Genomic DNA, 20,000 nt, shown 5'->3' with positions numbered 1-20,000 from the left:
GTGCCGTGCAGCTGTTTGTGGTTTTGGTGAAAAGGTTTTTCAATGGCATCAGACTGAGTGAGATCAAAATGGCAGGATCTTTTGTTCCCAGAGGTGCCATTAATCCACATTAACCTGCACAGCTGTTCACACTGCCGGCGCTCGACCCGCTTTGAGCGATGGAGGCAGAAGAGCTGCAATAAAACTGCGATTAGCAAACACTGATGAGCCGCTGATTTCATCTCGACGGGCGGCTTCGGCTGTTTTATCGGCCCTCAAACTCCGTTCAGTTCAGCAATAAAAACTGTGTTAGGAACGTTTTGCTAACGTTCCCATTTAGTTATGAAAAATATTTTTGGTGGTTACATTCAATCTGTTACTTTTGTAAGTTCTCTGAATGTTCAAAACATCCATCAAAAAAAGATTTTAAAAACATTTTTTATACAAACATTAAAGGCACACTATGTAAGATTTTTGGATCAAAATATCCAAAAACCATTAGAACAGTGTTATATATTTTGTTGATTTGTGTACTTACTTTCTCCCAAATGTTTCCAAGAATGTTTTAATCCAGAGAACCGTGCGTCGTCTATCAATGACATCATACCCGCGTCAATGACATCATACCCGCGTTACCCTCGATTTCCGGTTTTATTTTGTAGAAACCATGGAAACACCAAAGACTCTTTACTATATTTTGTGTTTAGACAGGTGAGCAACTGTTTGGATACATTCATCGACAGAAAACGAGTCATTGTTAAACAGCTCAACACAGTTAGTCTATTTGTTTAAATCTCGTTTTCTTGATTTACCATGTTTTACAATGAGTATTATAACATAACTTTCAACACACTCAAATATATCTAAACACATATATGACCGGACGAAGCGGGTGATAATAATAATAAAAGCTCCACTGCTCTCGAGCCGAAATCACCACGTCATCAAGCTACGCCTTTGTTTTAAATAATCAACCTCTATAGTGGCGAAAAATACATAGTGTGCCTTTAAGTTATGAAAACTTTTTTTTTTTGGTTACATTCCATCCGTTACTTTTATATGTTCTCTGAATGTTCAAAACATCCATACAAAACACTTTTAAAAAGTTGTAAAAAGTAACTAAGGAATTTATCTGAATCAGTAACATTTTAAAGCGGCTTTTCACAAGATGTAAAATAAGTCTCTGATGTCCTCATAGTGTGTGTGTGAAGTTTTAGCTCTAAATACCCCACAGATATTTATATAGCATGTTAAAACTGTCACTTTTTGAAGGTGAGCAAAAACACGCCGTTTTGTGTGTGTGTCCCTTTAAATGCAAATGAGCTGTTGCTCCCAGCACAGGGGGCGGAGCTTCAAGCTTCAAGAGCTTGTGTGTGTGTGTGTGTGTGTGTGTGTGTGTGTGTGTGTGTGTGAACACACTGAACATTTCAAAAACTTTTAGCCTTTTATGTTCAAACCGGAGTCGGACAAAGATGAATTTATGTAGCGTATGTGTAGTTATCTTCTAGTCATTGATTAACATATTCTATCATAATAAGCTATAATTCTGCAAAGTTACGACTCAAAGTTCAAAGAAAAGGGAGAGATTTGCTTTTAAAGAAATCGTTTTGTGATAAGTCTGTGATTTATCGTGTTCCGGGGGCGGAGTTTATGTAAATTTTAGGGTTGGTGATGTCACTGATCCGGGAGGAATGTGGTGTAGTTTCTACCAGTCGTTTGTTGTAGTCCTTAAAAAGCGATTTCTTTAAAAGCAAATATCTCCCTTTTCTTTGAACTTTGAGTCGTAACTTTGCAGATGTTGTTTATGCTCAAACAGCAACATTACACACTAACTATAGTTAGAAAAGTGAAATCATAATCAACCACCCCTTTAAAAAACATTAGATGAACGTCCAACTAAAACGTTTCAGAAAAATGTTCCTTGTTCCATGAACGATGTATAAATAATGTTTTGAGAACGTTATTAAAGACCAGATAACACTGATCGAACGTTATATTAACATTTGGCAATTTTTCTTCTGTAATGTGACGCATTTCTGAATAAATCAGAATATTAAATGAGAATAAATGAGACTTTTGGGATTTTCTCCATGATTAATTGTGTAAAGGTGGTTGATCAATGAGAGTGATTGATGATTTCAGCTGAAGGAAAGTCGTTTCTGAGGGGGAGTGCAAGATTATAAAGACATTTATTTCTGTAGAATAACGTCACTGATGAATTATTGATTCAACAATACGAGCAGGAACACGAATTAAGGCGGTAAATCGAGTCAGTGTTGATGTCTTGTTGTGTTTAGCACGTACACCAACACTGAAATATGCTCCCAATTATGTCAGTTTAATGTTAATGCTAAATGTTAACCTAAAAGGTTATGAAAATATTTATAAATCAGTGTTGAAATTTATTTCACCCAGTTAAAAAATCAACATTGATTTGATTTTCAAAACTAAGACAAAATTCAACAGTGATTTAATCTCGATCCAAGACATTCCCAGTTAACAACTAACAGACAGAACGTCAAGTTACGATCAAACGTTCTTCATTCAAAGTTATCTGGTCTATAATAATGTTAATAATCAAAACATTAGCACAAAAACATTATTTATCATGGAGTGTTTTTCTGAAACATTTTAGTTGGACGTTCATCAAGTTCAACTACTTGTTTCAGAACGTTCAGAGAACATACAGTAAAACAATTACAATTTCATAATGTAATGCAAATATTTGGACTGAGTTTGGGTGACAAAATCACTGTGTGTGTGTGTGTGTGAGAGAGAGAATTTTTGTAACATTATAAATGTCTTTAATGTCACTTTTCATCAATTTAATACAGGAATTATTGCTGAATAAAAGCAATAATTTCTTTTCAAATTCTTACTGACCCCAAACTCTTGAATGCTAGTGTGCAGGACGAGAGCGTCTGATGGACATGCAAAGTAAAAATGAACATTTGTGGTGGAAGACATTATTGTAGAATATCTTGACCAGCACAGAATCAGCATAACCCCCTCTGAAACACACACACACACACACACACACACACACACACACACACCTGCTAATGCAGCACTAAAGCCTTCTGCTCTCTTTAGTCTTTAACTGTTTCACTGACAGTCATTCAGATAATGACAGCTCAGATAATGAACGGGTCTAATCTCACTCACACACATTCCTCAGGGTGTGTGTGTGTGTGTGTGTGTGTGTGTGTGTGTGTGTGTGTGTGTGTGTGTGTGAGATTGTGTGTGTGTGAGTGTGTGTGTGTGAGTGTTTTCTTTTGTCCTTTATTCTTTTATGGTCTTTCAGACGCTGCCCAGGCAACGAAGAGCCGAGCCCATACTGAACTCTGTGTGTGTGTGTGTGTGTGTGTGTGTGTGCGTGTGCATTAAAAACCTAAACCACATCATCAAACGAGGCGTCTCTGCATCTCTTTTTGGTGGTAAATGTCAGTAAAGATAATAATGCACAGAACTCAGGAGTGAATTATAGAAAGAGCGTTCAGACCGTAATGGATGGAAGAGGTGAAGCTCGGTGACTTTTACCTGCGGAAAGAGGAAAACAGTCTGACGCATGAAAGATCCACACAAACACACACACGAGGGATGATTAACATCATCAGTCCTTGTGCAGTCTGTGATTTATGTTCACATGATGTTTCTCAAATGTTTGTCTGTACTTTGGGCACTAAAATCAACATGGACTTTCAAAATTGACTTATTTTACTTTAAGTGTGTCTCGACACTACAGTTCACAATACAGTTTGATACCAGCCAGCAGTGAGCAAATCATAAAATGACTGATCAAAGTGCTCATGATTTATTAGATTTTTGTGGCAAGTCTGTTTGAGACATTTGAGAGCGTGTCCAAAAGCTGCAGCATCGCAATAGACCAGAATATGAGGCAAAATAATGATGCAGTGCCTTTGATTTCAGAGTCCAGATGCTCATAATTGGTGTCGCTCAGTCAGAGGATGACAATCAGACATCTAGACTTGATCTATAGCCTATATTACATCTCTGACTATACAAAAAGCCCATGTTTTCTTCCTGAGCTCTTAATGGAGTGTTTTCACCTCGAGACACGTCCGTCTGCGCCGCTGCCGCCGATAATTATCCGGTGTTATAAGAGACGGTGAATAAACGTCACCAAACGGTACCTGACAGAACATCATCCATAATCACAGGCTTTCTTTAATCATCCTGACGCTCTGAGACCCGGTCGGGGTCCAGAAACGCGAGATCACGTACCGTAGACGTGCTTCTGTGCCGCTGCGCTCAATTCAGTCATTATTTACAACCACCATTAAGATGACAGGAAACATGTAAGTCTAGTGTTTTACTGTATTGTTGTATTAAAGGAGTTATTCACTCACACAGCTAACAAAAATGTGTTCTAAGAATGTTCTGCTTTCCTTAGTTCCCATTAAGGTCATTATAGATGTATATTCATAGATTCCAATTTAGCGGCGTTTCAATGGGCCGCAATACGTAAGCCGTCCGCCATATTGGAACAGAAAGCCGTGATTAAGTCGATTGAGGGCTTGTTTACACCTTGTATTACAGTATTTTTAACTGCTTGTCACACAATTTCTGAAACCTGACACTCAAACACCAGAACTACACACCAAATCTACTAAACCATACACTAATTCTCTCTTTAGGTTTTAAATAACTGTATGTATATGAATGAATGAGGCATTTTATACAGGGTTACAACATAAGACAAATGTTTGTGAAATTTTGAATGTAGTGCTTCATTTTGCAAGAGATGTGAGGCATTTTGCATTTTGTGTGTGCAATTCTTGGATTTGTGTGTAAAGTAAAAAAAAAATGTGTGTACGCAGTGGAAAAAAACTGTAGGAAGCGCTTTGGTGGATCGGATCACAAGTGGACGACAGTAAATACAGCTGTAAACGGGGTCTAAAATGCTTCGAACTTGTTCACTTTCGACACTTCCAGAGAAACACCAGTTGCCAGTTGAAACACATTAGACCGGATTGCTTTCGTAGTGTAAACGCTCATGTGATCGAATGTGTTCTCCGTCTACTGATCTAATGCGTGAACGTTATGGAAGCTCGCTAGACAGACGGGATTTAAACTTAGTTGGCTGGAGACCAAAGTTTGGTTTGAAGATGAAAAACGTACTAAACAATGTTCTCTCACCATTCCTGATTTCTAACACACACTCAGCGTTCGGCGGGTTTTGTGTCTGTCAGAGCAGAAACTAAAGCTGATACTCTCCGTATGTTTACGTATGTATACATTAAACCACACAAAGACCCTCCTCTCGAAGAAATCAGGACAGAAGTGGGTTGAAAGTGGACAAAAGAGACGGATTAAAACACCAGCTGTAAACAGGGCCTGAGTGTCTGCAACTGTAGTTAGACGCATGAATATCTATATGAAATAGACTTCAGCAGATGATTTTGTGTATGTATACATATCTATGATTGAGTTATCATTGAAAACGGCCAGTTTAAAAAAAAAAAAATTCAATAAAACAATCTTGATTAAATGAACGTTAAAGGAACATTACATTGTATCATTCTTCAAACATTATGGAACGTTACTTTTGAATGTTCTCTGAACGTTCTGAAACAAGTAGTTACATTTAAAAAATGTAAGACGAACTTCCATAAATGTTTTTTTGCTAACGTTTTGAGAACCAGATAACTGGTACAAAGTGGTACAAAAGCTTGGCACTAGGTAATATGTACCTTCAAGGTACTAATATGCATATTTTGCAAGCATACAGTTTAATGATTGTTTACTGATATTTTTAAATCCCCCTGTGGTGAAAATCCAGCTTTTAATGTTGTTTATGTGTCTATGTGGTATTTTTAATATGCTTTAAGACAAACCATGTGTAAATTCATAAGTCGACTCCATTGCTGAGTATTTTCAACTGCAGTGAACCAAAGACAGTCTCAAAAACACGCTTTGAAATCGCTGGTGTTTCTGATGTCACAAACTACCTTGTAACCAATCAGATCAACGTGTGATCGTCAACCAGTGGATCTCTGAGCTGAGTGAGTGAGTGGAGGCAGGGCTCATTTGCATATTCAGAGAACCGCGTATACTAAATGAGGCGAGGGTGTCGAGTTACATTCAAGATATATTAAGGCATGACAAAAATGTTAAAAAACACTTTTAACTGTTTTCACACTCAATAACCAATATTCTCTCTCACTCATAGATCAGATGGACAGCTGTTGAGAGTCATTCGCTCTTTTACAACGATGGAGGTTCATCGAATTACATCACATCCCTCCACAACAGAAGCAGAATTGTGGATTAACTCGTCCTCTTCGTTTCTCTCTCCGAGTGAGAACTGGACCGACAGCGGATCGGTGTATTACGGCCCGGGAGTCGCCGGGATCCTCATCCCGCTAATCTACATCACGGTGTGTGTCGTCGGCCTGATCGGAAACACTCTCGTCATCCACATCGTTCTGCGATATTCCCAGGCGGAGTCAGTGACGAATATTTACATTCTCAATCTGGCCATCGCAGACGAACTCTTCATGCTGGGTTTACCGTTTCTCGCCGTGCAGAACGGCCTGCTCTCGTGGCCCTTCGGATCGCTAATGTGTCGTCTGGTCATGACGGTGGACGCCATTAACCAGTTTACTAGCATCTTCTGCCTGACGGTGATGAGCATCGATCGATATCTTGCTGTAGTGCATCCGCTCCAGTGCTCTAGGTGGCGCCAGCCTCGTGTGGCTAAGACTGTGAACGCAACCGTATGGGCCGTGTCTTTCGTGGTGGTTCTTCCGGTTGTGGTTTTCGCCGGCGTTTTGAAGGACGACGGGAATTGTAGCATCGTGTGGCCGGAGCCGGCGGAAGTTTGGAAAGCGGCGTTTATAATCTACACTTCGACTGTCGGGTTTTTCGGCCCGCTAACGGTAATCTGCTTGTGTTATCTGCTGATCGTTGTGAAAGTGCGCAACTCCGGACGAAAAGTTCGCGCTACGTCGATCCGCCGCAGAAAGTCTGAGCGCAAAATCACGCGCATGGTTGTGATCGTTGTAGCCGTGTTTGTGTTCTGCTGGCTGCCGTTTTACGTGTTGAACATCGTGAACCTGCTGGTGCTTCTCCCGGGAGAGTTCAGAGGCCTGTATTACTTCGTCGTGGTTCTTTCCTACGCTAACAGTTGCGCGAATCCCATTCTGTACGGCGTCTTGTCGGATAACTTCAAAAGAGGATTCCGGAAAGCCTTGTGCCGATCGTCCAGACGTGTGGAGAATCACGATCAGCAACCGGGAACGGGATTGGTCGCGCTACCGCTCGAGGAGATTCGAAGAGAACTGGACCTGAAGGAGCATCTGAAGGTGATCGACGTCGAAGATAACGAGGAGAACGAACTCCGGAACGGATGCAACGAGGAAAACACTGGGAAAGCGGACGTGGAGCGATCCGTTAGCTCGACACATGAGAACAGCGGAGCGCGGATATCACATCTGTCGGAGAACAGCAAGGACAAACGCTCGGTCCTGGAGATCAGCTGCTTGTGAGCAACACTGGCTACGTTTACATGCACAACTTTTGTTTCATTCGGACTGAATTCATTCCGATTGATGAATCCAACGTAGTGTTTACATGAACGCTAAACATGTGATCGGGTTGATATGCGCGTTTACAAACACAAGATTCAAATCGGAATTGAGTTTTTGACATGCATGAGTTTCCCACTGTTTGCGCATAATAACTAACTATTCTCCTACATTGGTTCTTTATTTGTTTTGAACAGCAGACTTAATATTTATCCATTTCTGGTCATAATTTGGAGACAGTGAGCATATGAACCGTTGTGCCTTGCTCTTACATTTACCACGCAGTAAAAATGCCCGTCACGTCATGACGCTATCAACGTCATTGCACATGCGCAGTCCTTTCAGTTTCGGTTTTCAATCCGATAAAATGTTTACATAATCTCTCGATTGGATTCGAAAAGGAATAAACCACTCCTTTCAATCCGATCGATATTTAATGGAATAAAATAAACTTGAAAAGGAATAAACTTCGATCGAAACTTCAATCGGATCGAGTAAGGTGTTTACATGAAGGCTTTTCAGTCCGATTACTAACGGATTATTTGGTTGCATGTAAACATAGACAGTGTCCGTTCAACACTGCCAAGAAAACCCAATACTGCAGAGGAAGCGCAGCTGGTGTCTGAGCGTGCAGGTCTGGGAGTGCAAGTGCAGGTCTGCAGCCAGACCCTTCTCAGAAAACACGGCCTTTGCTCGTATTCTTTATTTAGATCTCGTGTAACGTCATTCATTGAGCAGGAAACTGGAAAATATCAGTATGTTTACATGCACTAATTTTCCTCACTCTGATTTCAGATTCTAAAAGTTCTGTTCAAAACGTTGCAATCCGATTCACAACATGTGCATTTCACGTATTCCGAACAAACCTTCTGCGCATGTGCGTCAGGTGCCGTGTTCCAACCAGAGAGAGACACTGCGTTAATGTAGGATATAGCTGACAAGTTTGGGGTCAGTAGGTTTTCTTTTTGTTAAAGAAATTAATACTTTTATTCATCAAGGATGCATTAAATAGATCAAAAGTGACAGTAAAGACACTTATAATGTTATAAAAGATTCTATTTCAAATAAATGTTGTTCTTTTGAACTTTCTGTTCATCAAAGAATCCTGAAAAATAAAATCAAACAAAAATCTGAAGCTGTTTTCAACAATGATAATAATCGTAAATGTTTCTTGAGCATCAAATCATCATATTAGAGTGATTTCTGAAGGATCATGTGACACTGAAGACTGGAGTAATGATGCTGAAAATTCAGCTTTGATCACAGGAATAAATTACACTTTACTATATATTCACATAGAAAACAGATGATTTACACTGGAATAATATTTCACTGTATTTCTGATCAAATAAATGCAGTGTTGGTGAGACTTTCAGAACCCCAAACTTTTGAACAGTATCTAAAAAGAAAGCTAAGCAAATATTTCCTAATAATATTAGTACGCTTTTTTAATAGAGTTCATAAGACGAGATGTAAATAAACATGCACACATTTATAAGACGTAAACACTGCACACATGCACAGGTGTATCTAAACTGAGAAAATAGTCGGATTCAAGTGTTTACATGCGTAATTCGTCCCTGCTGATGGGATTATTTCAGATCTACACACCTACAGCCGGATGGATTATGGTGTTCTCATGAAGGCTTTCTGATTATAAACATTGTATTTGGGTGCATTTTACTGAATCAGCTGCATAATCATATCAAGAACAGTGTTGGACTGAGATCCACATATTCTCTGTTCTTCATCTGAAGGGCAGAAACTGCAGCAGTGTGTGTGTGTGTTTACTGACATTTGAGGGAATCCAGTGATGCATCTTACATTAAAAGCTATTGTGCATTATTACTCGTCTGGAATACTTGATTGTGATTGATCATGGTGTCATTTCTGTGGTATAAATGACGTTCCGCTCACAGAATAAAAGCCTTTACACTCCTCCTAATCAATAATTAATCTCCGCTCATTAGTCGTGTGTTAAACAAAACCATTTGCATCAGAGCACAGGCTGACATAACAAACACACTCGGTAATCTTCACTGAACACTAATGTAAATAATAAGACACAAACACAAGCATTTTTCTGATTATGACATTTTAGTACAGATCAGACTGCTAATTAATAACAAACGGTTCAGTCTTTAATCACTTCCTGCTGTTGCGATGTAAGATGTGGTGGGAAAACAGCAGTCAACATAAGCTTGAATCCCAGACGAGGAAGCGCTGCTCATTCCGGCACGACGTCTCCGATCCACTTGAGGTACGGCGGGTTCCCCTGGTCGATGGGCAAGCTGATGACCTCCGCCACTTCATACGGGTGATTCGACCTGCACAACACACGTTATTTATTCAGCACTGCGGTGGAGTATTTATAGATGAAAGCTGAAGCGCATTTCTGTGTCGCCAAACAGAGTCACACAAACTTCCACTGCCAAACCGGCTGCGATTAGCTTTTGCACTGAGAAATTCTGGAAATGTGTATTGTGTAGCTTGACGTGTCGTGGATACCGGACATATTCAGCGAGAGCAGGAATCTTTGAACTCCTCGTCTTAATCATCTGGAACATGTAAAGAAAACTGGAGTTATTATCAGATATTACAAGCAAAACACTGCAACACAACGTCTGAAAACACACATTACTGTACACGAAGAGATGTAAATGAATGCAATGTTATCGTTCACTATTATTGTGTTACTGTATATTTAAGAGTGTTCTTCTCAGTAGTGTGCATTACTGTGTAGAGACGCGGCTGAGTGTCGGCTGAGTGTCGGACGGGCTTCAGCTGTGGGTTCGACACACGCTGGTTTACGCCACGGAATAGAATTAAACTAATTGCGAAGTTTATACAATGTAATTAGAATTTTATAACTTGCAATTGCGAGTTTATATCTAAAAAAGGTCAGAATTGTGAGACAAAAATCGCGATTCTGATAAAAAAAAAGAATAAGAAAAAAAATCGCGATTCTGAAAAAAAAAAAAAGATATAAAATTGCGTTTCTGACTTTTTTCCTCGCAATTGCGAGTTTATATATAAAAAAGGTCAGAATTGTGAGACAAAAATCGCGATTCTGATAAAAAAAAAGAATAAGAAAAAAAATCGCGATTCTGAAAAAAAAAAAAAGATATAAAATTGCGTTTCTGACTTTTTTCCTCGCAATTGCGAGTTTATATTTTAAAAATTCTGAATTGAGATATAAAAATGCAATTTTTCTCACTTTACCAGTAAAATGATCCTGACTGTAATGTGAATATCTGTGATATACTGTGTGTAAGCTCTGGGAGTCCTCATCATTTCTACATGTGTGTCATTCGATGTTCTTGTGTCTGGATCTGCTTTCAGCCGCTCTTACAGAGATTTAAACGGGTTAAACTGAATTATGCTTTAATGAAAATAAAACATTAATAAAGATGGAGATACGGAGCAGAAAGTTATACGTTATTGATCAAATTAGCATTTAAACTCACCATCAGAACTTCAATGTCTTCCTCGATCTTCCCCTGCCACTCGTACCTGCAGACACACACACACACACACACACACATCAGAACCATATACACACACACACACACCAGAACCACACACACACACACATCAGAACCACACACACACACACATCAGAACCACACACACACACACATCAGAACCACACACACACACACACACATCAGAACCACACACACACACACACATCAGAACCACACACACACACACACACACATCAGAACCACACACACACACATCAGAACCATATATACACACACACACACACACACACATATCAGAACCACACACACACACATCAGAACCACACACACACACACACATCAGAACCACACACACACACACACATCAGAACCACACACACACACACACACACACATCAGAACCACACACACACACACACAAACATCAGAACCACACACACTCAGCTCATACTCACACTCTCTCCCTCACACACACACACTTGTTAGAGATGCGCGGATGGGCTATTATTTCATCCGCAACCGCATCACAAAACTCATCATCCGTCCGCCATCCATCCGCACCAACGTTTTTGGCCAATTTTCAGAACCGCACCCGGCCGCCATCCGCTGATTGGTGTATACATATATTTTTCATTTGATTGGTTCAAACGCCCGCCACCCGCCCGAATTTAATTAAAATATTATTTTTCGTCACGTCACCCGCCCAATCTGCGGTTTATCCGCGGAGTCCGCGGCTGTAACCGCCAACCACGCATCTCTAACACTTGTACTCTCACACACACACACACACCTCATACTCACACTCTCTCTCATACACACACACACACACACAGGTACTCACACACTCTCTCTCTCTCACACACACAGGTACTCGCACACACACTCTCTCTCTAACATACATACACACACACACACACACTCTTTCTCTCTGTCACACACACACACTCTCTCTCTCTCTCTCTCACACACACACACACACACACTGGTACTCACACACTCTCTCTCACACTCTCTCTCTCTCTCTCTCACACACACACACACACACACACACACACACTGGTACTCACACACTCTCTCTCTCTCTCACACACACACACACACACACTGGTACTCACACACTCTCTCTCACACACACACACAGGTACTCACACAGATGTGATCTGCGGTATGATGTTCACACACGCCGCCAGCTTCTTCTCCACTATTCCTCTGAGGAGAGTTCATGAAAACACACATTTATTCACACACTCACGACAAACACACACATATTTCACTAGGGGTGTGAAAGACAACATATTCAGTAGTATTTTATTCTTAATATTAAATCAGCATTAAGAGAGATGTTTTTATAACAGAGCAAAATACATGATCATCAATATCGCTGTTTATTGTTAAATGTGTGCAAATATAATTCTTTCTTGTGTTCATATAGTAAAAGAAAATATGCCTGGATTATTCAAATGTGTATTTTTACGTTTTCCATGAAACTATCTGAATGTGTTCGGCCACAATGACTGTTTCTCTCTGGCTGAAAAAGTTTTTTTAATATCTTTCAGATGCTGTTACAGCGGGGAAATAAGTATTGAACACGTCATCATTTTTCTCAGTAAATATATTTCCAAAGGTGCTACTGACATGAAATGTTCACCAGATGTTGGTAACAACCCAAGTAAGCCATACATACAAAGAAACAAACAAAAATAAGTTCAGAAATGAAGTTATGTGTAATAATGTGAAATGACACAGGGAAGAAGTATTGAACACATGAAGAAAGGGAGGCGCAAAAAGGCATGGAAAGCCAAGACAACTGCTGAAAACTTACAGTAATTAAAAAGCAATCCAGCCCCCTGTCCGTGGAAATTAATAACAGCTGGTTCAGTCCCAAATGATGGCCTACAAAAAGGTCTCATTGCCAAGGTGTCACACAAGACACATCTCATGATGGGTAAAAGCAAAGAGCTGTCTCAAGACCTTTGCAACCTAACTGTTGCAGAACATAATGATGGCATTGGTTATAGGCGCCATTCTAAGCTTCTGAATGGTCCAGTGAGCACTTTTGGGGCCATAATACGGAAGTGGAAAGACAATCATTTCACCATAAATTTGCCTCGACCAGTGCTCCTCGCAAGATTTCTGATAGAGGAGTGAAAAGAATAATCAGAAGAGTTGTCCAAGAGCCAAGGATCACTTGTGGAGAGCTTCAAAAAGACCTGCAGATAGCAGGTACTGTTGTCTCAAAGAAAACAGTAAGTAATGCACTCCACCGCCATGGCCTGTATGCACGCTCACCACGCAAGACTCCATTACTGAAGAAAAAGCATGGTGAAGCTCATTTAAAGTTTGCTGCACAACATTTGGAAAAGCCAGTGAAATACTGGGAGAATTTAGTGTGGTCACATGAGAGCAAAATTGAACTGTTTGGATGCCATAATACACACCATATTTGGAGGAGAAATGGCAGTGCACATTACCCTAAAAACACCATACAACTTGGTGTTGGCTCTTGGACAACTCTTCTGATTATTCTTTTCACTCCTCTATCAGAAATCTTGCGAGGAGCACTGGTCGAGGCAAATTTATGGTGAAATTATTGTCTTTCCACTTCCGTATTATGGCCCCAAAAGTGCTCACTGGACCATTCAGAAGCTTAGAATGGCGCCTATAACCAATGCCATCATTATGTTCTGCAACAGTTAGGTTGCGAAGGTCTTGAGACAGCTCTTCGCTTTTACCCATCATGAGATGTGTCTTGTGTGACACCTTGGCAATGAGACCTTTTTGTAGGCCATCATTTGGGACTGAACCAGCTGTTATTAATTTCCACTGACAGGGGGCTGGATTGCTTTTTAATTACTGTAAGTTTTCAGCAGTTGTCTTGGATTTCCATGCCTTTTTGCGCCTCCCTTTCTTCATGTGTTCAATACTTTTTCCCTGTGTCATTTCACATTATTACACATAACTTAATTTCTGAACTTATTTTTGTTTGTTTCTTTGTATGTATGGCTTACTTGGGTTGTTACCAACATCTGGTGAAAATTTCATGTCAATAGCACCTTTGGAAATATATTTACTGAGAAAAATGATGACGTGTTCAATACTTATTTCCCCGCTGTATATTCAATTTTTATATTTTCTATATTTATTTTTATTTGAGTAATTTTGAGCTGTGTTTTTGTAATTTGTATTGTTTTTTTGTTTTTTTAAATGCTTATATTGTTTTATTAATTTTTATTTCAGATCAGTGCATTTTTTATTGCCTTTTTTTTCAATCCACTTAAAACTGAAATATGGCGCTAATTTTATGTAAATTTAAACGATACTTACAAAAAAACCGGCTCAATTTTTGTGATAACTTCAAATTTGGAGCATAACTCTATTAGACGCTCAGCTTCGGCTGCCCAGCATTTTCAGATTTTTTGTAAAATACATATGTTGTATAAAATACTTAAGCTCTGTAGAAATGTTAAATACAACCAGCTGAAATAAAATAGCTTTAGGTATTTACTGTAGTTATCCCATAGTCCCATATCCCATTATCCCATAGTTTAGGTCATCGCACACTGAGTCCGAAATTTCCACACGTTAAAAGATTAATACGACCTCAGGCTGCGTCACTCACGTCTGCACACTGCCTCCGAAACTTTCGTGCGGCATAAAATAATTCGGATCGGGTTCGATTTTCTGCATTTTTTCTGCATTTTTCGCATCTATAGCAAGTGTTCTGAATGGTGTTTCGACAAATCACAGCCCCCGAATGACGAATACGAGATAACACCTCGGAAACTGCCGGACTCAGTGCACCTCATCATGTTCCCTCAGTACCTGGCCAGCTCTTTGGCCACCGTGTCGTTCGGGCAGGTCACGAAGGCCGCCGAGTGTGTGCCAGACGAGTGTGTTTCTGTTGCCATGGAGAACGAGCGCGATCCGATCCACCGCAGCACCGGCAGCATCAAAACACCCGACAGAAGCGACTGAACAAACCACACACACACACACACACACACACACACACACACACACACACACACACACACACACACACACACACAGACAACACGTTAAAGGGATCCCAGACAGCAACACAGTGTCGGCCCAGATCCGGCCCACATCCGGTACACACGTGCCTTGTCAGAATACACACACTTGCGGTCTTGGCCACTTGAGAGTGTGTGTACGCTACAGAGAGCAAGTGTGCAAGCCTGTCCCATGTCTTAAAAATGCCAAATGGTGCGTTCAAGTCATCTCGTAAAGATCGTAGTCACGGCGAGTCGAGCGCACATGAACGCCGCCACAATGTTGTAATTACGAGTGGGATTTTCTTTTAGCCCTGATCTTTACGAGTTGTGGGCGTGTCAGTGAGAAACATGGCGGAATAACACAATACTTACAGGATTTAGCAGTGATATTATCAAACTATTAATATTAATAAATATTATAATTATAAACTAATCACAGAATATGAGGCTATTATATTATAGTATATAACAATATATGTTGCAGTGGCTTCATAAATTAATTAAAAACGTAAAAAAGCAAAACACGCCTGATGCACATTTATTTATTCTTCATTTTCTAGAACTAGAGTTTAAGAACCTTGCTGTATTTTTCTGTAATTAATTAAGAGAATGTACAACGCCATCTCACTCCGACGACTTGAACGCACCAGCCGTCGTAAACACGACTTCCCAACTCGTAAGTTCGAACTTTTGTACTATATTGGTTATGTTGTGTGTTAAACGAGTGCAGTGCTGTGGAGAAGCATTTCCCCCTGGGGACAATAAAGTTAAAGTTGAACTTTCACGGGAGGACTTGATGCACACTAAACCCACACTGCGCTAGCGTATCCCATCATGCATTGTGTTCGGGAACTCATGTGCCCCGAGATCGCGAGATGTCCAGGAAAACATTCCACTGTAATCTAAATTAATTAGATGCATATAATTCGGTAAAAACAAAGTGTTGCACATTTTATTTGTGCAAAGATGAGTATAGTGTGTGTAGGCCTATTTTGTTCAACATTTGCAATTGTTTTTATCACTTAATTAGAAGCAGCACAATTTCAAATGTGTGTATTGTGTTAGTTACACAGCGACTACTGAACAGACATGTAGAAGTTTATTTTAAAATGCAAAGTATTGAAAGTATAATAAAAGCTTTGTAAACACTTAAGTCTATAAGTGTGTGTCCCATCGAGTAATCAAAAGTTTTACACACACTCGAAGTCTTTACGCCTACTTGAACACTTGGGTCAAATAGAGGAAATACGTCATGCAAGAAGACAAGTGGCCAAGAGCAGAGACCGCGGTGTGTGTGTGTGTGTGTGTGTGTGTGTGTGTGTGGACAAGGCATTTGAATCCACACGTACCGGATGTGGGCCGACACTGTGTTGCTGTCTGGGACAGTTTAACCAAAAATGTTAATTATCCCATTACTTTTTTGGGCTTCAAAATCTCAGGAACCATTCACTCCCATTATAAAGCTTGGATATTTTTTTTAATATAGTGTGAATTGCCCTAAAGTGGGGCAGTGTCTAATGTGGGACACCTAAGCTCTAGTGTAGACAACACAAATACAGTCAAACCAAACATTATTCAGACACCAGATATCATTTTTGATATTGTTTCACTAGTGTGATCAGGACACTAGAGTTCATTTCTGTAAGTGAGGAGAGCAGAATAAAGTAAACTGTGACATATTATACCCAAATATTCTTCATTCAGTGACTACCAGTAAAACTTTGGGCCCAATAATGATTCGGACACTTTGAGCTGATCATGTTTTGCTGAAGTGTGTTTTCTTTAATTGCTAATGCTCTTTTTACACACAGACTGAACAAAATGAAGCATTGCTTGGTGATTGGTTGAGCTAAACTGGTATTATCTAATTGTGTAGTTAAATTTAACAGCTGACAGATATTCAACATAATTCATGTGTGAGACAGTCTAACAGAAGGACGGACAAAACCAGTCAAATATCAACTGAGTTCATAACTCTGAGTTCTGCTCATATTTCATTACCATTTTCTAAACTATAGCGAATAAACTGTGATAAAGTGAGAAATGTTGAAGGAGTCTGAATATATTTTGGTTTGCCTGTATATGCCAGTGAAACTATGGGTTAGCCAAAGCTGTGGTGTCATGTCATCTAAATCACATGACCTCTCAAATTTTCAGTCACATATGAGGGTATATCATCAGACAACCCAAATGTCAGTGAGAGTTTTGACAAACTTGATATTAAGGAATATAAATTAATTTTAAACAAAACAATCCTGCCACGTTTTGGCCTAATGTGCTTATGAAATGTTTGTCCATCAAAAAATAGTATCTCTTTGTATGTACAGACTATATATTTTTATCAAATTTTCAAGTGTCCCACTTTTCCTAAAGTGTGATCATCAGCGTGGGAATGTGGGACAGCACTTCAGTCCGTCAGAAATGGTTATTTACAGGGTTTTAGTGTTGTTATACAATATCAGAATGCTGTTACTGCAGAGGTTTAAGGTTTGTTCAAGATGTGGGTTCTTTTTTTTTAGCAAGTTGCAAGATTGTATATTTTGCCTTCAAATAGCCTAGCCTAGGCTATCCTTATTGTGGTTGTATGTGTTTGCTGTTAAGATGAACTAGAGGAACTCTGACTGTGCATTTAACTCTTTTTCATAACATAGGCCTATGATAATAGTTGTTTAACGTCTTTATAATCAATGCATCAAAACTATCATAATGTATTATTTGTCTGATGAAGTTCAGTTATCCATGTTTCATCCACCCTTAACCAGGAGAATTACTAACTTAAGAAGATTTTACTATTCTACATGAATCTGTGATTTTGGCCCTTTCGGTGTCCCACATTAGGAAACTGCAGCTCGTCTCAGGCGACTTGCACTATTATGTCTATCATTTCTTTTATGAACGTGTCATCTGCATTTTCTCTTTTGATTTGATTAGGACACATCCTGGGGTTTTTAAAATGGTATTGGATGTGGATTTAATGTTTTGGCTACACATCGCAATAATGTCTCAGAAATCTGAAATGCAAAAAATGTCCCATATTTAGGGCAATTCCTCCTAACTGTGGTTGTGTTCGGCTGAAAGAAGAAAGTCATACACACATAGGATGGCTTGAGGGTTATGAGTAAAACATGGGATAATTTTCATGTTTGGGTGAACTATCCCTTTAACACACACACACACACACACTCACCAGACAGAAGAAGCTCAGCACTCGCATCAAACCTCTTCACCTGTGCAGGTAAAGCAACACTTTAGACTCACTTTAGTTCAAAACCTTGCTTTCACTTGATGGATGTGCATGCATCTCTTTTCCATACAACAACAGTTTGTGTCTGTAAATCACCATAAAGTGCATCACAACATTTTTATGACGCTTTTATTTGGTTTGGTTTTGGTTTATTTGTGTTGTCTGGAAAAGAGCTCGAGAAACACACTAACATCAGTGAACACTGAGCTCATGCAGAGCTGTTATGCGTTTAAACGTTCACTTCATCACTGTAAAGCTGTTTATAAGTCATTAGAACGAAGAAAGTAATATAATAATGAAGAAAATAAGCATGTCTCGCTCACCTAACAGCCACTGTTTCTGCCGTAAAGCGTCCGCGACTGTCGCACAGAAGCAGTGCCAGAGCCGCTGTAAAGCGAGACTCCGAAGTCGACACAAAAAAAGCGAAATGCTTCGGTTCACTGAGGAAGAGACAAAGTACTGTTTTTAACCAATGTCAATGCAAGACAGACGTCAGTACGTCGTAGTTTGCCACTATTTATCTATGTTTGGAGTTTACACCGCAGTTTTAGGTGGAGTCGCGGGAAATCGAGCGCGACAGCGGTGAGTTCCCGGAAGTAAAAACTCCACTCATTTTCTCCATATGGAAATTGATTTTTAACAATAACTTATAAACCATTTAATACAGTCCTACTGTGAGTTCCAAGGATGTTAATTGATGGTATATACTTCTGCTGAAGCCGTCAGCCCGAATTATAATATAATCATGCTGAATTCGCAAATTTTAACAAACATACTAAGACACAAAAACAAACTTTCAGACAATAAATAAGTTAAATAGTTCAATAGTCAACTATAAAAAGAATATAAAGCCTAATTTACCTATTGAAAATGATTTGTCAAGAGATGTAAAAGAAAAAAAATCAAAGAAAAGAAAAAAGAAAAACAAGGGAGGCACAAAAATTAATAAAAGCATATGAAAGAATATTAAACATGGCACAAATTCTAGATGTTTTTATAGATTTCTATTTAGTATTTAAGTACAAATTCAATTCTTGTTTGAAGATGTCAAAGCGGGGTTTACTTTTGTATATTTACATTTATGGATATAAAACTTACCAATAATAAATAAAAGGAGGTTAATACAAAAACTTGCTTTGATTAGATTATTGTCATTAATATAAAACCCCAAAATAATGTCTGTAAGGTAAGGAAAAATCCCAGAACACATTTTGGACAATCAAGGCATTAACATTACTGCAGAAAGACTGAGCAACAGGACACTCCCAAAACAAATGGCCTAGTTTCCGAAGAACCTTCACAAAAGATGATTTCGTGGTGAAAGACTACATTCCCCACCATTACAGGATCTCTGGCAGCGCTATCCACGTTCATTTTCTGCTTTGTTTTTTATTTATCACAACCATATTTTAATACAAGCGAGTGTTATATAAATAAAAAAAGTTCCAAACGTATTGTAATTAATCTGAAATGCATAAAGTACGAACATGTCGTAAACTGTTCTGTTAACGGAAGTTGCGTAGGTCTACGTCACAGACAGATCAGCTGGTGTCTTCCGGCGCGCGCAAATACAGAGAGGATCCGCGTGTGACTGACTGAGAAACCCGAGTTCCCGCAAAAGGTAGAAAAGTGAAATAAAACCATTCTATTTGAGTTTCTTCGCGTGTTGTGCTCGTGTGTCCGTGATGACTAGTCCACTGCGCAAACTGACGTGCGGAAGACC

General features: G+C 39.4%; 3 protein-coding genes across 3 annotated transcripts in view; 2 read left to right on the top strand and 1 right to left on the bottom strand.

Moving 5' to 3' along the window:
* The window catches only part of LOC311091863 (uncharacterized protein), a gene marked incomplete at both ends in the record, with an annotated part of 463,820 nt that overhangs the window by 440,783 nt on the left and 3,037 nt on the right, over positions 1-20,000 (top strand). The window lies entirely within an intron of this gene.
* On the top strand, positions 6,216-7,490 carry LOC311092689 (somatostatin receptor 3; the record flags this gene model as incomplete). Its single annotated transcript, XM_084129601.1, has 1 exon — positions 6,216-7,490. One exon carries the CDS (start codon positions 6,216-6,218, stop codon positions 7,488-7,490), a length of 1,275 nt encoding a protein of 424 aa, XP_083985727.1.
* LOC311091837 (protein CutA homolog) lies at positions 9,003-18,915 on the bottom strand. Its single transcript, XM_084127948.1, has 7 exons — positions 18,601-18,915; positions 18,221-18,260; positions 14,840-14,988; positions 12,167-12,226; positions 10,997-11,042; positions 10,038-10,087; positions 9,003-9,856 (listed from the first exon to the last, which is right to left on the bottom strand). Exons 2-7 carry the CDS (start codon positions 18,245-18,247, stop codon positions 9,757-9,759), a joined length of 432 nt encoding a protein of 143 aa, XP_083984074.1. The 5' UTR covers positions 18,248-18,260; positions 18,601-18,915; the 3' UTR covers positions 9,003-9,756.

This window comes from Abramis brama (assembly GCF_963993115.1).
Source record: "Abramis brama genome assembly, chromosome: 11".
NCBI lineage: Eukaryota > Metazoa > Chordata > Actinopteri > Cypriniformes > Leuciscidae > Abramis > Abramis brama.
Note: the sequence above shows the minus strand (reverse complement) of the source record. Positions and strands in the feature narration are given on the sequence as shown.

Coding starts and splice junctions, on each gene's coding strand:
- LOC311091837 (XM_084127948.1), bottom strand. CDS start 18,247: ATGCGAGTGCTGAGCTTCTTCTGTCTG. Junction 11,043..12,166: donor ATACCGCAGATCACATCTGT/GTGAGTACCTGT, acceptor GTGTGTCTGCAG/GTACGAGTGGCAGGGGAAGA. Junction 10,088..10,996: donor AAGACATTGAAGTTCTGATG/GTGAGTTTAAAT, acceptor TACATGTTCCAG/ATGATTAAGACGAGGAGTTC.